General features: G+C 50.2%; 3 protein-coding genes across 3 annotated transcripts; 1 reads left to right on the top strand and 2 right to left on the bottom strand.

The window, feature by feature from the left end:
• The first annotated feature begins 112 nt into the window (after window positions 1-112).
• On the top strand, window positions 113-6,119 carry ppp1r15b (protein phosphatase 1, regulatory subunit 15B). Its single transcript, XM_028429556.1, has 2 exons — window positions 113-2,584; window positions 4,918-6,119. Exons 1-2 carry the CDS (start codon window positions 887-889, stop codon window positions 5,128-5,130), a joined length of 1,911 nt encoding a protein of 636 aa, XP_028285357.1. The 5' UTR covers window positions 113-886; the 3' UTR covers window positions 5,131-6,119.
• A 628-nt stretch (window positions 6,120-6,747) lies between these two features.
• Window positions 6,748-7,372, bottom strand: LOC114451247 (achaete-scute homolog 5-like). Its single transcript, XM_028429825.1, has one exon. It carries the CDS (start codon window positions 7,370-7,372, stop codon window positions 6,851-6,853), a length of 522 nt encoding a protein of 173 aa, XP_028285626.1. The 3' UTR covers window positions 6,748-6,850.
• Window positions 7,373-12,040: 4,668 nt separating this feature from the next.
• aldh4a1 (aldehyde dehydrogenase 4 family, member A1) lies at window positions 12,041-17,569 on the bottom strand. The gene is made up of 15 exons (XM_028429687.1): window positions 17,382-17,569; window positions 15,808-15,901; window positions 15,627-15,719; window positions 15,482-15,529; window positions 15,251-15,406; window positions 14,987-15,136; window positions 14,832-14,906; window positions 14,555-14,742; window positions 14,404-14,477; window positions 14,136-14,332; window positions 13,877-13,924; window positions 13,645-13,797; window positions 13,376-13,497; window positions 13,005-13,123; window positions 12,041-12,832 (listed from the first exon to the last, which is right to left on the bottom strand). The coding sequence occupies exons 1-15, from the start codon at window positions 17,420-17,422 to the stop codon at window positions 12,720-12,722; spliced, it is 1,671 nt and encodes a 556-aa protein (XP_028285488.1). The 5' UTR covers window positions 17,423-17,569; the 3' UTR covers window positions 12,041-12,719.
• Between the last annotated feature and the right edge of the window lie 612 nt (window positions 17,570-18,181).

An 18,181-nucleotide genomic window follows, 5' to 3' on the forward strand; every position in this document is an offset into this window, starting at 1 on the left:
TGAAGTGAAACTGAATCTCTGCGTTCCTTCTGAAGCCTGACTAAAAATAAAACGTCCAGTTTCACACTGATAAACATGTGACGGTAAAGATCTGCGTGCTCCTTATGTAACACACACACACACACACACACACACCGCGACGCCCCCTAGCGGCCGCTTCGTGGAGCAGCGCGGCGGGTGTTTGCAGACGGTCCCTGGACTTTCTGATGAAATCTCACCGTGACGGACAGACGGAGCGACGCGGCGGACGAACATTCACCGTGAGCGGGAACGGACACCAAATTAACACCGGAAGAACCGAGAACCCCCCGAACTTTCACCGATGACCTGATAAGTGTTGGTTTTTTTGATCGAATATTTGCCTCTGTCGGCGCCTTCCGGAGTCCTAACCCCCAAAGCTAACGTTAGCTGCGTATGCTAAAAGCCATCCAGCTAACTAGCACCAGGAGAACCTCCGTCCCCCCGACACCGCCTCTTCCAGAGAATAACGCGGATACGATGGCTCGTTTTTGTTCTTCAGACCGGGACTCTTCCTCGTTTAGTGACTTCACACTTCGCTCCGGGTCCGTTTTCCCAACCTCTTCCTCCAGAAAGAAGTCCAACCACCATTCTCTCCGCGCCGGGCTCACGGACGATACATTCTGGGTTCACTCCGGCCGGGACAGCCGGTATGTGTTCCAGTCGGTGTAAATGTGGTGTTTCCCAGATCGGAACCGGTGAGTGTGTGTGTGTGTGTGTGTGTGTGTTGATGGAAAGTGTCGCTCACTGAACTGAAGCTGCTTTGACAGCTGTCACATTAGCAGCTAGCCTGCTAACAGCTAACAGCCAGTAGCGCGGAGTGACGCTTCCCTCACAGAGGAGTGAGCGGAGCACTTTACTTTTCAAAATGTTCAGAAATCTGAGCACTGAAGGACATTTAACGGAGAGCTCGGCCTCTGCGGCCGCACATGGAGTCACCTCCGCCGAGCTCCACAGCCAGGACAGCTCGTGGATCGGCCTGCTGTCCAGGCCTGCGCTGTCCTTCCTGCACAGAGTCCTTCCGGGCAGAGCGAGGCACCGGCCGCAGAGCGAGGACTTCAGAGCCCAGCTAGTCCAGGAAGGAAACGAGTTTTTAAGACAGCTGGATGACATTCTTCCGGCCAGCGGCACCTTGCCGTGGCTCACCGCGGACTCTCTGCGGGAACTGGGGATGGACAGCGAGGGAGAGGACCTGAACCTCTGTCCGCAGACCCACATCGGGTACCTGCCATCAGTCAGGACAGTTTTGAGCCACGTTCTGCTGAGTTCTCAGGTCAGAGCCTCTGGTGGGAAGGACGTGGTGAGCCCCGCCAGGCAGAGCTGGCCATGGTGGGGCAGCTTCTGGGAGGGTGAGACGGGAGCACAGAGAGAGTTGGACTTGTCCAGGGCCAGGGAGGGGACGGAGACAGACCAGCTTTGTCACCGACAGCCAGCGGCTGACACAAAGAGCGCACTACCATCCAGCATGTTTGCACAGAGCGGAGAGTGGACGCTGGGAGAAAAGTCTGGACCAGCTGACCACAAAGAGCAGCCGACCAACAATGGAGGCCTTCACATAGTCCAGAACCCAGAGGGGTCTACTGTAGACCAGCAGCTCAGCACCGCTCTACTCCTGAGCTGCTCAGGAGCAACTGCTGGCAGGGAGGCTCCACCTCTCACCCCTGATCCAGACAATGGTTACTACAGCCTGGAGGAGGAGCAGCTGCACATGGCAAGGGCTCAGGGCGCAGCAACGCCAGGCAACACCGCCGCTGTCAGGACTCTGAACGAGCAGGAATCTGTATCAGGACTGCTAGACAAGAGGCAGACCCAAGAAGAAGCAGAGGAGGATCCGTGTGTGGAGGCGAGAGCTGGTCCTCAGTGCCAGAACAAAGCCATCGCCTTCATCATTGGCTGCCCCTGCAGCGACGACGATAGCAGCCAGTCTGACACCGAAAGCGATGATGATGATGGCTTTGACAGTGAAGGCTCATCGGACATGTCTGACTCCATGGATGAAGACGATGAAGCCTCAGACTCGGATGGTGAGGACTCGGAGGCAGAGCGCCTGTGGAGCTCTCTGTGCCAAAGTAATGACCCGTACAACCCCCGCAACTTCACCGCCCGGCTGCACACCGTCAGCACTCGGCCTCAGACTATCCCCCCTGCCACGCCATCATCCTCCACCCAGTCCACCCCAGCCTCCTCTCCCAACCTCGCCCTCTCCTCACCTCTCCCATCCCCCTCCTCCCCCGCCTCTGGACACGATACCTGGGACGACTCCACCTCGGCTAGTGAGCTGGACGAAGCAGAGAGCGCTCGCCTGTGGAGCTCCTTTAGCTGCTCCTCCGACCCCTATAGTCCCTTCAACTTTCAGGCACCACTCAGGACTCGAGGGCCCACTGAGGCCCCTCCCAGAGCCAGAGTTAAGGCCAAAAGGGCCTCCCAGACTCCCCCATGCTCACCCCACCATGATGCCACATCTCCACCTGAGTACAGGAAGGAGGAGGCAGAGGAAAGGCTGGACAGTGGCTTCTCTGAGGCACCCAGCTGCTCCACCAGTCAGCGCTACAGAGCAGCCAAGAAGGTGAGTGTGTCCACACACACAGCTCTACACTGTTAGGCTACCTGAGATCATTTATCAGCAAGATGCTTTCCAGTCTTTATAACTGATCAGCTGTGATGCACTCTTAACTAAAAGTGAGGAGTTTGTTGCTGTGTGTCGAGTCCAAGTCGCTGGCTGAAACTTGACCTGCATCTAGATTTAGATCATCGCTGCAGCTCGACGCGTGATATGTTTACATGGAGTCACTCACAGAGCCAACGTTTAGTTTAGGGATGTTCATATCTTAGTAATGTCTTATGACACTTCTTTCTTTATAATTCAAATTTTTATTAGATTTTAGATTGTACAGTACGTCCTATATAGAGAAGATTGAAACAAGATCTTCTCTACGTATGATGACCTGGATGACTGAGAATCTTCATCAACAGTACGTCCTATACAGAAAAAGAACAAAAGGGTTAAGAAAAATAAAACATAACCCCTTAAACCAAACAATAACAGACAGGTAGGCAGTCGGCAGTAGTAGTCCAACAATAGTTCATGAGAGGCGGTACATTGTGTAGGCGAGATGTGAGGCGTGGTGCCCTGTGCACCTATTCCTCCTGGTAATTGTCCTAGTATGGCCGGTTGTCCCCTCCTGACATGTATCCGCTGAAGCTGTCCCACTGTTCATTAGCCGTATCATATTGCCAGTCAATCTCCCCAACGTTTTTTCACATGCAACAGTTTTGGTCATGCAAGCTCTCCAACACCTCAAAATGATCCGTGCACAAGTTACAATGCTTGTTTTTAAAATCTTACATGAATATTTGTTGAACTGGGGCACCATAGTCCTGTCTCCGAGGAGACATAACCTAGGTTACAATTCATCCAGTGATCTATGTAATCTAATACACTTTCCCACAGAGGAAAGACCTTAGTACATTCCCATAATGCCTGCATAAAGGTGCCAGTGTGTTCTCCACATTTCCAACATAAATCGTCCTGAATCAGGCCCATTCTCGTAAGTTGTCTTATGACACTTCTTAAAGCTACAAGAAGCGTCTTGAATTGATTCAGTTCTATCTAAATTCTCTTAGTTAGTTGACTAATAAGTAGGGTTGGGCAATATTGGCAAAAAAAATGAATCACGATTAATTGTGGCATTTAGCCGATAACGATTAATTTGACGATTAATTGATGACAATTGCACTGACGTGTTTTTGACTCTAAATCGGCAGTGTTCTAGCATGATACCGACAAATCATCAGTCAAGAAAGGCAGAAAAACAAACAAACTAACTAACCGGACAATTCCACATTTAAATGTGTGTCTGTGCAAATCAACCTGCCTTTCTGCGTTCTTCCAGCGCTTAGTGTGGTCGTAAGCAGCACGATGACTAAACGTACCGTGGATTGTGTAGTGGATAGAGTGGAATTCTTTCCCATATCTGCTGGAGGAGACTTCGCTGTTGTAATGTTTTCCTATGTTGCTGTGGAGTCCGTAAATAAAGATCAGAGTTCATTCCTTTGATACGAGCAAGAATCCAGTTTCTATGGCAACAACCAACGCTCCACGCATCACCTAATGCATGTCGCGGCACTATATACAGCTGTAGCCGGCGTTGTGTCCTCGTCGCGCTTTCTTCGGCTTTCTTCGTGCTCCGGCTTATGGTGACAGACGATGAACTTATGTTAGGAACGTGTTGCTCTGCATCATCTAACTTATTATTGTTATTGTGCGCGGGTGATGGTGAGAGTACGTCGCACACAAAAATGCGTCATCATGACGAGGCACTAATCGCCGTAATCGCTAAGTGGCAAATATTAGGTGACAGTTTTTCTGACGATTAATTGCACACGATACGATTTTGCACAAGCCTACTAATAAGACGAATAAGTACATGTTTACTAGACCTGGCCTGGACCTCCCCCACCTCAGCACCATACATCACAGGCCAGTAGTATTAGTTTGCTCTTACAGATACCTGGAGGTCTTTTAAATGTCTTGTTTCATGAATTACTCAATAAATTGAAATTCAGGTTTTACTTGAATTTTTGCCTCCTTTAGCTCCAGTCTTTAGATTCTGTCATTCATGGGATGGATTACACAAACAGCTGGAGCTGAAGGTTGTTATTTCACAATATGAACTCAAGCCTGACCTCAGCCATGTCAGCCAGTGTGATAAAATGACATTTTCTGGAAAGATAAAGGTTCAAATAAACAGTGTAATGAATGGAACTATAGTTGTATTTTAAAATGGAATCAGGTCGGTATCGGCCCGACCCTGATACCTGGTATCGGTGCTCGCCCTTTCCTAGTTTAGTTTGCAGTCGTGATCCAGTCATGAGACTCACTGCTCTTACTCCTCTCAGGTTCGTTTTTGTGACGATGTGGAGGAGTTCTTTGCCAGCTGTGGAGAGGAAGAGGAGGACCGCCGTGGCCCCTGGGAGGAGCTGGCCCGGGACCGCTGCCGCTTCCTGCGGCGCTGCCAGGAGGTCGAGCAGAGCATTGCATACTGCCTGCAGCCACAGCACCGCAGCTTGGTGCTCCAACGCCTCAGTGTCCTTGCTGTGCAGGATGCATGAGGTCAGACTGACGGAGACGAGGACTGCAGACTGAGAGCCGCTGAACTCTTTACATTGTTAAAATAATTCAGATTCAGGGGCGCCTGGTGGAGGTGCTGAGTGTTGACATCGGTGTTTGAAGGGCTGAACCAGGGTTCAGCGTTGTCAACATCCGCACACACACACACTGCAGGTCATCTCAGAGATCCAAGCTGGTCATCGCCTCCGTCGGTTATCTTCTCCCAGCTGGACGTCACTCTCTGTTAGTGTGATTAAATCATCTGTGGCATGTTTTAACCAGCTGTCAGTATTCAGAACTCACAACAGTCACTGTTAGAGATTAAAACCACCAAAGAAGAAGAAGGAAGAAAAGAAAAATTACAGATCAGATCAGTTCATGGCATTTTTTGCTTTACTTTGAAATTTAAACAGACGTTCACATTTGAAATGCAGCTTCAGTTTGTGTGAAGGCTTCATCTTTTACAGCAGCTTCTCAGCTCTGAAGCTGAGTTAGCCCATAAAACACTAGCATGCTGCTAACGGCTGCTGATTGGTCAGTTCAGATCAGGACTGATGGGGACAGGAGGTCCTCCCTCCTATGGCAGCCGGAGTCCTCACATATATATATATATGTCTATAGGGGCTCTGCTGCTTTTGGCTGATGTGTCCAATCAGAATGGAGGATGCTGGGAAGTGGCTCGTGGTGACGTCACTGATAGTTATTGAACGGGATTTTTATTGATTAGAAACAAATCTAAACATGGAACTTTGTCTTTCGTTGATTAAAATGAGCTGAGATATTTTAACTCCATGAGCTTTACGTTTTTTGGCTCCATTCATTCTGGGCTGAGCGCCCCCTATGGGACAGGAGGTTCAGAGTGTGTTTGCTCTTAAAAGCCAAAGATGATGTGAGAGTGTTAAACTAATCGCTGATGATCAATATTCTGGGTATTGTGCTTCTAATCGGTGTGTTCTGAATCACTGTGGTATTAAAAATCTGTTGAATTATCTTTTCATCTGTTTAATGACGACACACACACCTGCAGGACGTCTGTGATCAGCCGCCCTCTGGATCCACACATCAACATTTATGATGGGACTATTGATAAGTGGCTGCCTGGTGTTGAATGATGACATCACTTATTAGAAATGTAGGTTTAGTGACCGAGTCTGGAGGATATGAACACAAAGACCGAGGACTCTGACAGGAGACGTGTGAGGGTCTCTGGTGTCATCGCAGTCAAAGCGTTTTATTTTTCTAATGTGTTTCTGGGTTATTTGTTCTTCAGCTCGTCACAAATAAAATCAGTATTTAATGGTGGCGCTTCGCTCTTCTTTCAGTCCCTCTGATGGCCTTCAGAGGACGTCTCACACTCAAACAGAAACCTGTGACGGAAGCGTTCGTGAAGGAGGGCTGATTGGTAAGTCCATGTCCTCGGCTGGGAGGAGTTGAGTCCTTCAGCTCTCTTCACATTAACACGGCGTCCAGGTGACGTTTAAATCAGTAATGCTTGTGGTGGTTCTGTTGGTCTCAGCTGTGCTACCTGCTGCCGCACAGTCTGCAAGAACAGAGTGACATCACAAGGGGGAGGGCGTTCCTTCGTGCAGCGTGCTGGTAGCTCAGTTTAACTCCGGCGGCTGGCTGATCAGTCGCTGCTCTCATGTTTCACAGGTTGTAGCGGGGTTCGATCGGATGATGTGATGCAGCGTCCTGTAGTCTGAGCCCTTGTGAGGGCGCTGTTTATTGTCCTGGCTGTCCTCTGCAGTCTGGGCTGGAAGACGAGGTGCTGGGCGACTCCCCCTGGCTGCACCTGCCGTCTTCCAACTCCACCAGGCCCTGCAGGTACTTAATATACCTTATGGCGGCTCGAAGCGTCTCCACCTTGCTGAGACGTTTGTCGGCACTTTGACCTGGTAGGTGGTCCCTCAGTTTGGCGTAGCCTTGGTTGACGCACTTCACCCTCTGACGCTCGCGCTCGTTTCGTTTCTGGATGAATGCTGGCTCGAAGGGACACTCGTAGACGCTGAAATGTCCGTGGTGGTGGAAGGGGGCCAAGTAAGGCAGGAGCCCCGGGCCCCGCAGAGGGCCCTTGTAGAGCCCGAGGCTGGCGGGGTCCACTCTAGGCGGGTAGAGGAGGAAAGGGACGGAGTCTGGGTGCTGCGAGACGCTGCGGTCCTCACAGAGACCAGCAGGGGGCGACAGACTGAAGCTCAGGTACGAGGAACGCTGATCCATGAGCGAGGGCGAGAAGGTGGAGCTCATCTCAGAACTGACAGCACAGGCCAGAGAGTGCGTTCATCATCCAGAGTCTGTGGTCTGCGGGGGTGAGAACACAGCTGGTTTCATTGGTTCTGTGTAGTCTGGTCAACAAATCGGTAAGCTAGCAAAATTTGTAAAATTCACACTGTCGAACATAATACATACGTTTATATATCATAGATCACGTAGGCAAACTAGCTAGCTGCTAGCTGTAGCTTAGCTACACTGCATGGGATCGGTGCATCCAGAGAAGTGAGGTGAGGCTAAAAGAGGATCCTGTGTGTTTCACTCAGGACTGTGCTACACTGGGCGAGTCTGTTCACACATCAGGACATTTGTCCAACATGTGATAAATAATCTGATTATCCTGCCAGTAAACAAAGGTCAGAGGTCGGACCTCACCGCTGAACATCCTGCTCGTCAAACAGTCTTCAAACACAGTGACTGACCGCAGAGCTTCATCACATGTGACGTTACATCGACAGGTCCTCTCTAAATACACTATATAAATAAATATACTGCTACACAGAGATTAAATCTGCAGATTATTTAGACAGCCGTGAAATACCGAGCCTTCAATAACAGTAACACACTGTGTGTGTGTGTGTGTGTGTGTGTGTGTGTGTGTGTCTCACCTTCTGATGCAGCTGCAGCTTCGTCCTCGAGCTTCACAGGAACTGATGACAAGCTGAGGCTTCACCTGCTTTTAACTGCTGAGGCTCCGCCCCTCCAGGTGTGTGAGGATATACCACAGCGCTCACAGCTTGAAAAGGTTCGATGTCCTTCAGGCTGCACCGCTGTGAGAAAACAGAGTGAGTGAGTGAAGACGGAGGAGCCTCAGTGACCTGTTGTGAGGAGAACATCACGTCTCTGCAGGCACAAGTCGTCCTGTCAGCTCTTTGTACGGAGGCTCAGCTCTCGGTGTGTTGGGACATCAAAGAGCGAGGACGGACAGAAATGAATGTTTGCAGTTTCCTCTTCCTAATTCCTGTATCTCCAGATGAAAGGCGTCAGCGACTCACACACCCTTCCTGTCAGCCTCTCATAACACAGCACACACTGATGACTGTTTATACACACACACACCTGTGACCTGAGCCCAGAACACACACACACACACAGTAGCTTGTGAGTCGCAGGCCGGCCTGGTTGGAGCGGGGTTTGATTGGTCCTGGGTTCAGACTCAGACATGTTTCCTCTGACTGAGATGCTGTCACACTGCAGAGGTGTCACTTTGACTTTAAAAGCCGACACGTCAGCTGTCGTGTTTCTTGATGTTGAGAGTTGGACCGCTGTGACTCCCTGTGGTCCGTAGTCCACATCACTGCATGAACAGCTGGTCCACAAGCAGCAGCTAGAGTTCTGACAGGAAGCAGCCAAAGGATCAGACCTCTGCTGTTCCAGCTTCTCTTCACTGGCCCCCAGTGGACTCAAGAATACACTTCAGGATCCTTCTCCTCACCTACAAGGCTCCTCATGGACTAGCTCCATGATCTCTGCAGGACCTGATAGAACCGTATGTTCCTAACAGAACCCTCAGAGCTCTGAGTGCAGCTTTACTTGTAGTTCCTCATTCATCACAGTAGAATGGAGGACGAGCCTTTAGCTGACACCGCCTCCACCTTTAGACCAGAAGACACCGCCTCCACCTTTAGACCAGAAGACACCGCCTCCACCTTTAGACCAGAAGACACCACCTCCACCTTTAAGACCAGAAGACCCTGCCTCCACCCATAAGACCTGAAGACACCGCCTCCACCTTTAAGACCAGAAGACACCGCCTCCACCTGTAAGACCTGAAGACACACGCCTCCACCCATAAGACCAGAAGACACCGCCTCCACCCATAAGACCAGAAGACACCGCCTCCACCTGTAAGACCTGAAGACACCGCCTCCACCCGTAAGACCAGAAGACACCGCCTCCACCTTTAAGACCAGAAGACACCACCTCCACCTGTAAGACCTGAAGACACCACCTCCACCTATAAGGCCAGAAGACACCGCCTCCACCTTTAAGACCAGAAGACACCGCCTCCACCTTTAAGACCAGAAGACACCACCTCCACCTGTAAGACCAGAAGACACCGCCTCCACCTTTAAGACTAGAAGACACCGCCTCCATCTGTAAGACCAAAAGACACCACCTCCACCTGTAAGACCTGAAGACACCACCTCCACCTGTAAGACCTGAAGACACCGCCTCCACCGTTTAGACCAGAAGACACTGCCTCCACCTTTAAGACCAGAAGACACCGCCTCCACCCATAAGACCTGAAGACACCGCCTCCACCTTTAAGACCAGAAGACACCACCTCCACCTGTAAGACCTGAAGACACCGCCTCCACCCGTAAGACCAGAAGACACCGCCTCCACCTTTAAGACCAGAAGACACCGCCTCCACCTGTAAGACCAGAAGACACCGCCTCCACCTTTAAGACCAGAAGACACCGCCTCCACCTGTAAGACCAGAAGACACCGCCTCCACCTTTAAGACCAGAAGACACCGCCTCCACCTTTAAGACCAGAAGACACCGCCTCCACCTTTAAGACCAGAAGACACCACCTCCACCTGTAAGACCAGAAGACACCGCCTCAGAGACTCACCAGACTACAACCTTTCTGTTGAACAAAGGTGGAGCAGGACTGACTGACTCTTAGCCATCATCCCAGCTATGCTGTTATAGGGCCTACACGGTCAGGAGACACAAACAGGATCCACTGAGCAGTCCCACCCCACCATCACTCCCACTCCACCCCTTCTCTCCCCTCTCCTCTCCCCCGGCTCTGTGGTCTTAGTTCTCTCCGTGTGTCCTCTGCAGGTCTCCGTGCCTCCAGATCTGCTTGCTGACCTGCAGGCCAGCACACACCTGCAGTGTCTGGGCCCCCCTTAGGAAAACTGCATCAGTTTGTCGCCTGCTGAGCTTTAGAAGCAGCAGCTTCATTTTAACATGTGCTATAGCTTACAAAAACAGGCACGTGCCCCAATTCATGCACATGAACATGTTTCTGTTGGCCAATAATAGAGTAGAATATACTTTATTACTGTATTAATCCCTTTGAAGGTCCCTCAGGGTGTTAAGAATGATTCACTGAAGTGTTTCCATGTGTGAGGTGACACATGTTAACATGAAGCAGGTGACAAACTGATGCAGTGATTCTCCTGAGGGTGCCCAGACTCTAGTCTCTGTTATGATGCAATGATTTAAAGATGAATTCTGAATGAAGTCATTGTTGACACCTGAACACTGAAAACAAACCCACCAGAGAACATTACAACCACCCGCATCATGTCGCCGTGTTTCTGGAAGAGCACTCGTCTTAATCCCAGCGTCTGTTTCCTGCTTGCACACGTTTGTTGTGGGTTCATTGTGTGTTTGTGTGTGTGTGTGTGGTTCAGTCAGGGTGTGTTCAACATCAAAGATGAAGCTCCACCTGCACAGAGATTTAAAATCTATCAAAAAACAAACAAACCTTTGAATAGCTGGGCTTCAGATCTCAGTGGGTGGAGCTTCCCGTGAACATCAAGAACATCTCGGTTTATCACAGTGACCCCCTGTGACTGCGCACTGAACTGCAGTTTCCTGATGTCTCCAGCTGTTTTCAGTTGTGTTGCTGTCTTTGTTCTGTTTGTCTGTTGTAGCACAGCTTGTGGTGTCATGATGAAACACCAACTTTCTCTCTCTCTCACACTCCTCCTGGTGTCTGAGGCCATTGGGTGTGTGTGTGTGTGTGTGTGTGTGTGTGTGTGTGTTAGAGCATTCCCGCATTCATTCAGCCTCTGATCCCACAGCCTATCATTTAGCAGCAGCCTAAACAGGCCTCAACAAGCCAAAACAGTCTAATGTGTGGTGTGTTCAGGTGTCTGCTCTGACTCTTTGTAATGTGTGGTGCGTTTGGGTGTCTGCTCCGACTTTTTGTAATGTGTGGTGCGTTCAGGTGTCTGCTCCGACTTTTTGTAATGTGTGGTGCGTCCAGGTGTCTGCTCCGACTTTTTGTAATGTGTGGTGCGTTCAGGTGTCTGCTCCGACTTTTTGTAATGTGTGGTGCGTTCGGGTGTCTGCTCCGACTTTTTGTAATGTGTGGTGCGTTCGGGTGCCTGCTCTGACTCTTTGTAATGTGTGGTGCGTTCGGGTGCCTGCTCTGACTCTTTGTAATGTGTGGTGCGTTTGGGTGTCTGCTCCGACTTTTTGTAATGTGTGGTGCGTTTGGGTGTCTGCTCTGACTCTTTGTAATGTGTGGTGCGTTCAGGTGCCTGCTCTGACTCTTTGTAATGTGTGGTGCGTTCAGGTGTCTGCTCTGACTCGTAATGTGTGGTGCGTTCAGGTGTCTGCTCTGACTCTTTGTAATGTGTGGTGCGTTCAGGTGTCTGCTCTGACTTTGTAATGTGTGGTGCGTTCAGGTGTCTGCTCTGACTCGTAATGTGTGGTGCGTTCAGGTGTCTGCTCTGACTCGTAATGTGTGTTGCATTCAGGTGTCTGCTTTAACTCGTTGTAATGTGTGGTGCATTCAGGTGTCTGCTTTAACTCGTTGTAATGTGTGTTGCATTCAGGTGTCTGCTTTAACTCGTTGTAATGTGTGTTGCATTCAGGTGTCTGCTTTAACTCGTTGTAATGTGTGGTGCATTCAGGTGTCTATGCCGACCGAAGCAAAGATATAAAAAAAAAGTTATAAATTATAATAATTTATTATTTATTGTCCAAAACTACCTTTAATCTGAGTTCACATTGTTACTAAGGCAGGCACATTCTGGAATATAATCAGCTGCATCTGAGAGATTAAAATATAAAAGTTAAACACTTGACAGCAGGACTCAATCGTCTGGATGTTTTACAGCGTGTCTGACATCGGGTCTAAACAGGAAGTACAGAGAGTCCACAGACATAAAACCCTCTGTGGTACAGATCAATAATCAATTATAAAACATCAGAAAACACTGAAACAAAACACCAGCGGACAAGATTCCTGCAGATACTTTGACCTAATGAACATTAAAAACTCTGTATACCTCAACATCAGAACACAAACTACTCTGATTGGTTCCTCCGCCTGATATTGATCAATCTTTTACTGTTTATGTACAACTGTCCAATCGGAGTTGAGGGATTAGTCGTGGATTGATTTAAAGGACGTCAGAGTTCGAATAAAAACAGGAAGTTTTCTCTGAATGATTAAAACTCATTCACGTCCAGGTTCAGTGCAAAGCTTCACTCAGAGGGACGCAGAGGACATGAAGACACCTGTCTTTACAGGTCTGTGTGTGCTGCAGGAGGACGGAGGGTGACTGGATGATGGAGGGAGGTCGATGGGTGGAGACAATGATCGGGCGGAGAGGCGGCTCTGTGGAGTCTCAACCCATGTAGGGGTACTTCCACTCTGTGAGGGGGACGTGTGTCTGCTTCACCACCTGGGGAGACGTCCACCTCAGGACGTAGTGTGGACCTCCGGGCTTGTCGTTTGTACCTTAAGAGGAATAAATAAACAAATCGATCAATCGATCAGATACAGACAGAGCCTCCGATATGCTCTTCACTGATATTTTACTACATAATCAGGTCTGCAGAGATGTCGTCCAATCAGCTGCCTTTGTTCCCTCAGTCACCTGATCAGCCTGCAGAGCAGCTGGAATCCTCACCTGATGCTCTGGCGCCCCCAAATGGCTGCTGTGCCACGATGGAGCCGGTGGATTTATCATTGACGTAGTAGTTTCCTGCAGCGTTTCTCAGAACTTTGGCTGCCTCGTCGATCACCGTCCTGCCAATCAATCAATCAATCAATCAATCAATCAATCAATCAATCAATCAATCAATCAATCAATCAATCTCTCTCGACCGTGCAGCAGGCCTGAAACTGTGCATGCTATCATGTATGTAAGAGGACACATGCTGTGGATGGGATGCAGACAGAGGATCATCTAAAACCAGCTGACACTCAGAGGGAGGTTCTACAACATGGAGGTCCCTGTGATCAGAGCTACAGGAAACAGTACAGAGGAACGGGTCTCACTGGTCCTGGGCGAACACGGCACCCGTCAGAGCGTACGGCGACGTGCTGTCGATCAGCTGCAGCACCTCTCTGTAGGTGCTGTCAGGGTAAACGTACACCGTGAGGACCGGCCCGAAGATTTCCTGCAGAGGTGCACACACACGGACACACACAGTGAGTCCTGAGGTGAAGGGGATGAGCGCCCCCTGCTGCCTGCGTCGGTTAGACAAACAGCAGAAGCAGCTCTGAATGTGATTGGCGTGTTGGCTTAAACGGGTCTGTGTCTGTACCTCATTCATGATGGCGTCCTGTGGGTCTTTGGTCACGATGACGGTCGGCTCCACAAAGTAACCTTTCTGATCATCACAGTTCCCGCCGGCGATGATGCTCAGATTTGGGGAAGACTTGGCGTGGTTGAGCCACTTCTTTATCCGAGCGAAGGACTGAAGGAGGACACAGGGAGAGGGCGTCCAGTCAAAACCGTGACACACAGTCACATTAAAACACACGCAAGACGTTTACCTTATCATCGATCACGGCTGAGAAGAAGGTGCTGAAGTCTTCCACAGGCTGAGAAACAGAAAAGAATCTTCAGTACTGTCCGAACAAGTCAAGCAGACGCTGACTCTCTGAACCAGAAGATCTGAGCGAGACATTTTATCTCTGGTGTTTAACATGTAGTGACCCTGTCAGGAGCTCTTATGGTTTTATTCTGGAACACAAGCCTGATAAAGGTGCCGCTACCATCGTCGAGCCTTGGCGTTCGGCCACTGTAACTCACGTCTCCCACTGTGATGCTGCGGTGCACGTCCAGGAGCTGCTGTCTGATCTGCGGCCACAGGCTGTCAGGCACGTACATCCTGGAGCAGGCCGAGCACTTCTGACCCCCATACTCGAAAGCAGAGCGGACGGTCCCCATCACCACGCTCTGGACGTCCGCAGACGTGTGGACGAAGTGGAAGTTCTTTCCGCCACACTCTGAGGACACACGGTAGGACAGTCAGTGCGCTGACAGCAAACAGGAGGCGTCACCGTGCCTCAGAACTCACCTCCTGCCAGGCGAGGGAAGGTCCGATAGATGTCCAGGTTCTGAGCGACCTGCTTCCACAGACGCTTAAACGTCCTGCAAACACAGAGTCATTGAAGCGTCAGCATGGATTCCTCCATTCCTGTTAGCTGCTAGCAAACGGACGTCCTTACGGTACACTGCCGGTGAAGTTGATGCCTGCCAGGTGCTCAGAAGAGGTGACGGTGTCCCCGAACACCGGGCCGTCCGCTGGGAGGAACTGGATGATGTTTGGGGGCAGACCACACTCTCTCAGGACTCTGTACACAGCGTAGCTGGCAGACATGGCGCTGTCACTGGGCTTCCACAGAACCACGTTCCCCTGCAAGATACGGCAGATCCTGATCCACAACTCATTCAGGCTACATCATGTCGGCGCCATCTACAGCCAGCTCACTGTGACACACTCACCATCAGAGCCGGGGTACCTGCCAGGTTCCCACCGATGGCAGTGAAGTTAAAAGGAGCCACAGCTGCTACAAAACCCTGAGAGAGAAGACCAACAGAAGGAGGTCGGACACAAACCCAGGCAGACGTCAGCAGTCAGCAGCTGTGTGTGTTCTCACCTCCAGCCCCCGGTACAGCATGGTGTTGGTGCTTCCCGGTGCGTCGAGTGGCTGCTGGCTCTCCAGTTCGATGGCGTGTTTAGCATTAAATCTGAAGAAGTCAATGAGCTCGGGGGCAGCGTCAATCTCTGCCTGAACCACCGTCTTTCCCTGAACACACACACACACACACGATACATTCAGGACCACCAGGGTTCAGTGACTCTTCCTGTATGAGTCCAGGTTTCGGGTCTTGGGCTGAACACACTGACATGTGTGTGTTACCTGTCCAATCATGGTCTTAGCTAGGATCTCAGCTCTCTTTGGCCCGCTGATGACGTCGGCGGCCTTGAACAGGATCTGGGCTCGGTCCCGGACCGGCTTCAGGTCCCACTCCTTCCTTGCTGCCACAGATGCGAGGATGGCTTTATTGATCAGCTCCTGCATCGATCACAGACACACATAAACATCCACACCTTCTGTTTGGGGCATCTGAGAGGGACCCACGGGACTCACCTTGTCAGCGTAGCAGAACTTTGCCACCTTGTGTGAGTGATTGAAGGGCTGGGAGAAGAACCGGGAGAGGGGTTCATCAGTATGAGGAGTGAACGCAGTGCTGACTGTGCTCCATGTGGAGGACTGAAGTACTCAGATTACTTACCGATAGCTGATATCTGATGTCTTTGGTCCACACGTGTTCATCTCCAACCACACACGGGATCTCCTCCGTCTTCCCCTTCAGACTGTCTAAGGCCTGCGCTCAGACACACACACACTGTTTAGAGTCGCACACTGCAGGAGTGTGTTACAGATCTGTGCCTGGTTCTGGTTCTGGTTCTGACCTTCAGCAGCTCAGCTCTCTCTGGACTTCCCTCTTCGAAGGACAGGATGGGCTCATTTTTCACCTCCACCGCTACACGGGGCAACGTTTTCAACCTTCACACACACAGACACACACACACACACTTATTACCACATCACGGCACCCTGTGAGGAAGCAGCTCAGACTGGATCAGACTGGTGCTGGATGATGGTCTCAGTCAGTCAGTGGCTGTAGAGCTGCTGATAACTCACTGAAGTTTAATGATCCCGAATATAAAATCATACTTTATAACTGGTTAAACTGCCTTGGTGTGTGTGTGTGTGTGTGTGTTGAATATTTCAGAGTCGTGGTGTTGCTGCAGCATCAGTGTCCACACAGTCTGATGATGAAGAGACATTTAGAGCAGGAAGGAGAAGAAACCAGGACTTTATCCTTCTCAGGGAACTGAACCCAACATTTAATGACTCCTGATCTCCTAAAGGTTTTCAGACTGTCACCTGTCTCGCTGATGTTTGCTCCACAGTCCGCTCTGCTCCTCTCTTTATGGATCATTAACTCTAAACGCTCTGACCTGAAGTCACAGAGCTGCTGATAGGCCGGGCCTGTGGAGGAGGAGGAGGAGGAGGCCGGCTGGTGGCATGTCAGTTATTCTCACACAGTCATGTTCCCTCTGACACGCCTAAAGGTCTGGTCCTGGTCCAGCTGCCTCTGTGCGCAGCGGGATTCTTAGATTGAGGTGTTTTTACAGGCGATTCAGGGAAACAAGCACGATGGTGCTGTTTGTGCTGCACACACACACACACACACACACACACTGATCACACATGTGACTGGGAGAGAAACACTTAGAAACAGCTGGTGGTGTTCAGAGGGTTAAACTGGTACAAACATCAGCTCCACATGCCAGTGTCACTATTTACTCAGGGTGCAGAGAGCGTTCTGTAGTGATCACTGTAAAACGGACTAATAAAGGTTCTGTTTGACCCGATTAGAGGAACTCTAAGTAGAACATTTAGCAATATGTAAACAACATTTAAATTCTTAACTACAGTCACACATCGCTCCATCTTCACTGGCCACCAAAACCCTTCTTACAGGTTAGAGCACTGATGCTCCAATAACACACCGGCAGCCTACTTATTGATTATTATTGATTCATATCAGCCTAACGTCTGTTTTAGGCTCCAAATATCAGCAGCAGGTTTGGACTGTCAGACATTTCCTGAGCGTTTCTCTGGTCAGGACCTCAGAAATACTACATTACAGACTGAATATGTGGTGATCGATACTCTGATCAGCGGACAGTTGTATGTTCTCCCTGCATGTGGTGCTGCAGGATTAGCACACAGTGACTTCCTGTCACCAACGCTGAATGTTCACACAAGTGAGCTACTTTTGGACGAGTTAGGCATCATTACATAACACACACACACACACACACACACACACACACACACACTTCATCTACTAAGAGATGTAATCGGATCTGAATAACTTATCGATCAGAGTAGCAGTGGGAGCTAACGTTAGCTAACACATCTGAGTCACAGCGGAGGTTCAGGAGTCTCGTGTCCGCTCATGTGAAGCACCTACCCCCTCCAGGACCGGGACGCCGCCGCTCTCACACGGAGCATCTTTCTGCCGCAGGCCGACGACCAGACGCACTGTCGGTGAAACTGAGAAGCCTCTCACACACCTGCCCCACGGATCGATACCCGATCAGCTACAGGTCACACGGGATCCGAGGAGCCGATCACACTACTGCCTCAGCAGGGCAGCTGCAGCACTGACCTGATGACGGGGGGGGGGGGGAGCTGCCGGGAATTACCGATCGATAACTTCCCACTGTGGCGACACAGATTCGATTTGACCACATTTCAGGACATGTACACTCGTGTTCTCCACGAATTTGACTTAAAAGCAGAGAATGTCTCATTGAAACACGCGGAAACAGCCACGGAGGGACTCCCGTCCACCCTACAGCAGAGTGGAACCTTCCAAAGGCGGGTGCGCGACCGGCCAATCACAGAGCAGGGAACGCTGCCAGCCAATCACAGGGTGCCTTTCACAGGCCCCATGTTTGACCAGTTACTTGATCTTTCTTCATCCAGACTGAAGAGTCACAGCGAAGGAAACACGTTTCCATGACAACTGCATTCTTTTATTCTCATTGAATGAGTAAATAAGTAAAAACAAAACAATAGGAATAAACTACAAACACCTCTCATGTGCATTATTTATTATTGAGAGTGCAAAGCAGATATTTGTGCAAACAGCTTGCATGTGCAGCAGCAACAGATTTATTTAAAGTCTGCTGCTACTGCTCAGCCATGACAGCCTCCTCCTCCTCCATGTGCTTCTCCAGCTGCACACACAGAGCAGGAGGTCCGAGC

This window comes from Parambassis ranga, chromosome 18 (assembly GCF_900634625.1).
Source record: "Parambassis ranga chromosome 18, fParRan2.1, whole genome shotgun sequence".
Taxonomy (NCBI): domain Eukaryota; kingdom Metazoa; phylum Chordata; class Actinopteri; family Ambassidae; genus Parambassis; species Parambassis ranga.

Bases quoted from the DNA above. Each gene is read 5' to 3' on its own strand.
- aldh4a1 (XM_028429687.1), bottom strand. From the start codon at position 17,422: ATGCTCCGTGTGAGAGCGGCGGCGTCCCGGTCCTGGAGGGG. The intron at 14,743-14,831 runs GTGAGTGTGTCA...CGTATCTTGCAG, and splicing joins CAGGTACCCCGGCTCTGATG to GGGAACGTGGTTCTGTGGAA. The intron at 13,498-13,644 runs GTACAGACACAG...GCACCTCTGCAG, and splicing joins AGGACGCCATCATGAATGAG to GAAATCTTCGGGCCGGTCCT.
- ppp1r15b (XM_028429556.1), top strand. From the start codon at position 887: ATGTTCAGAAATCTGAGCACTGAAGGACATTTAACGGAGAGCTCGGCC. The intron at 2,585-4,917 runs GTGAGTGTGTCC...TACTCCTCTCAG, and splicing joins GCTACAGAGCAGCCAAGAAG to GTTCGTTTTTGTGACGATGT.
- LOC114451247 (XM_028429825.1), bottom strand. From the start codon at position 7,372: ATGAGCTCCACCTTCTCGCCCTCGCTCATGGATCAGCGTTCCTCGTAC.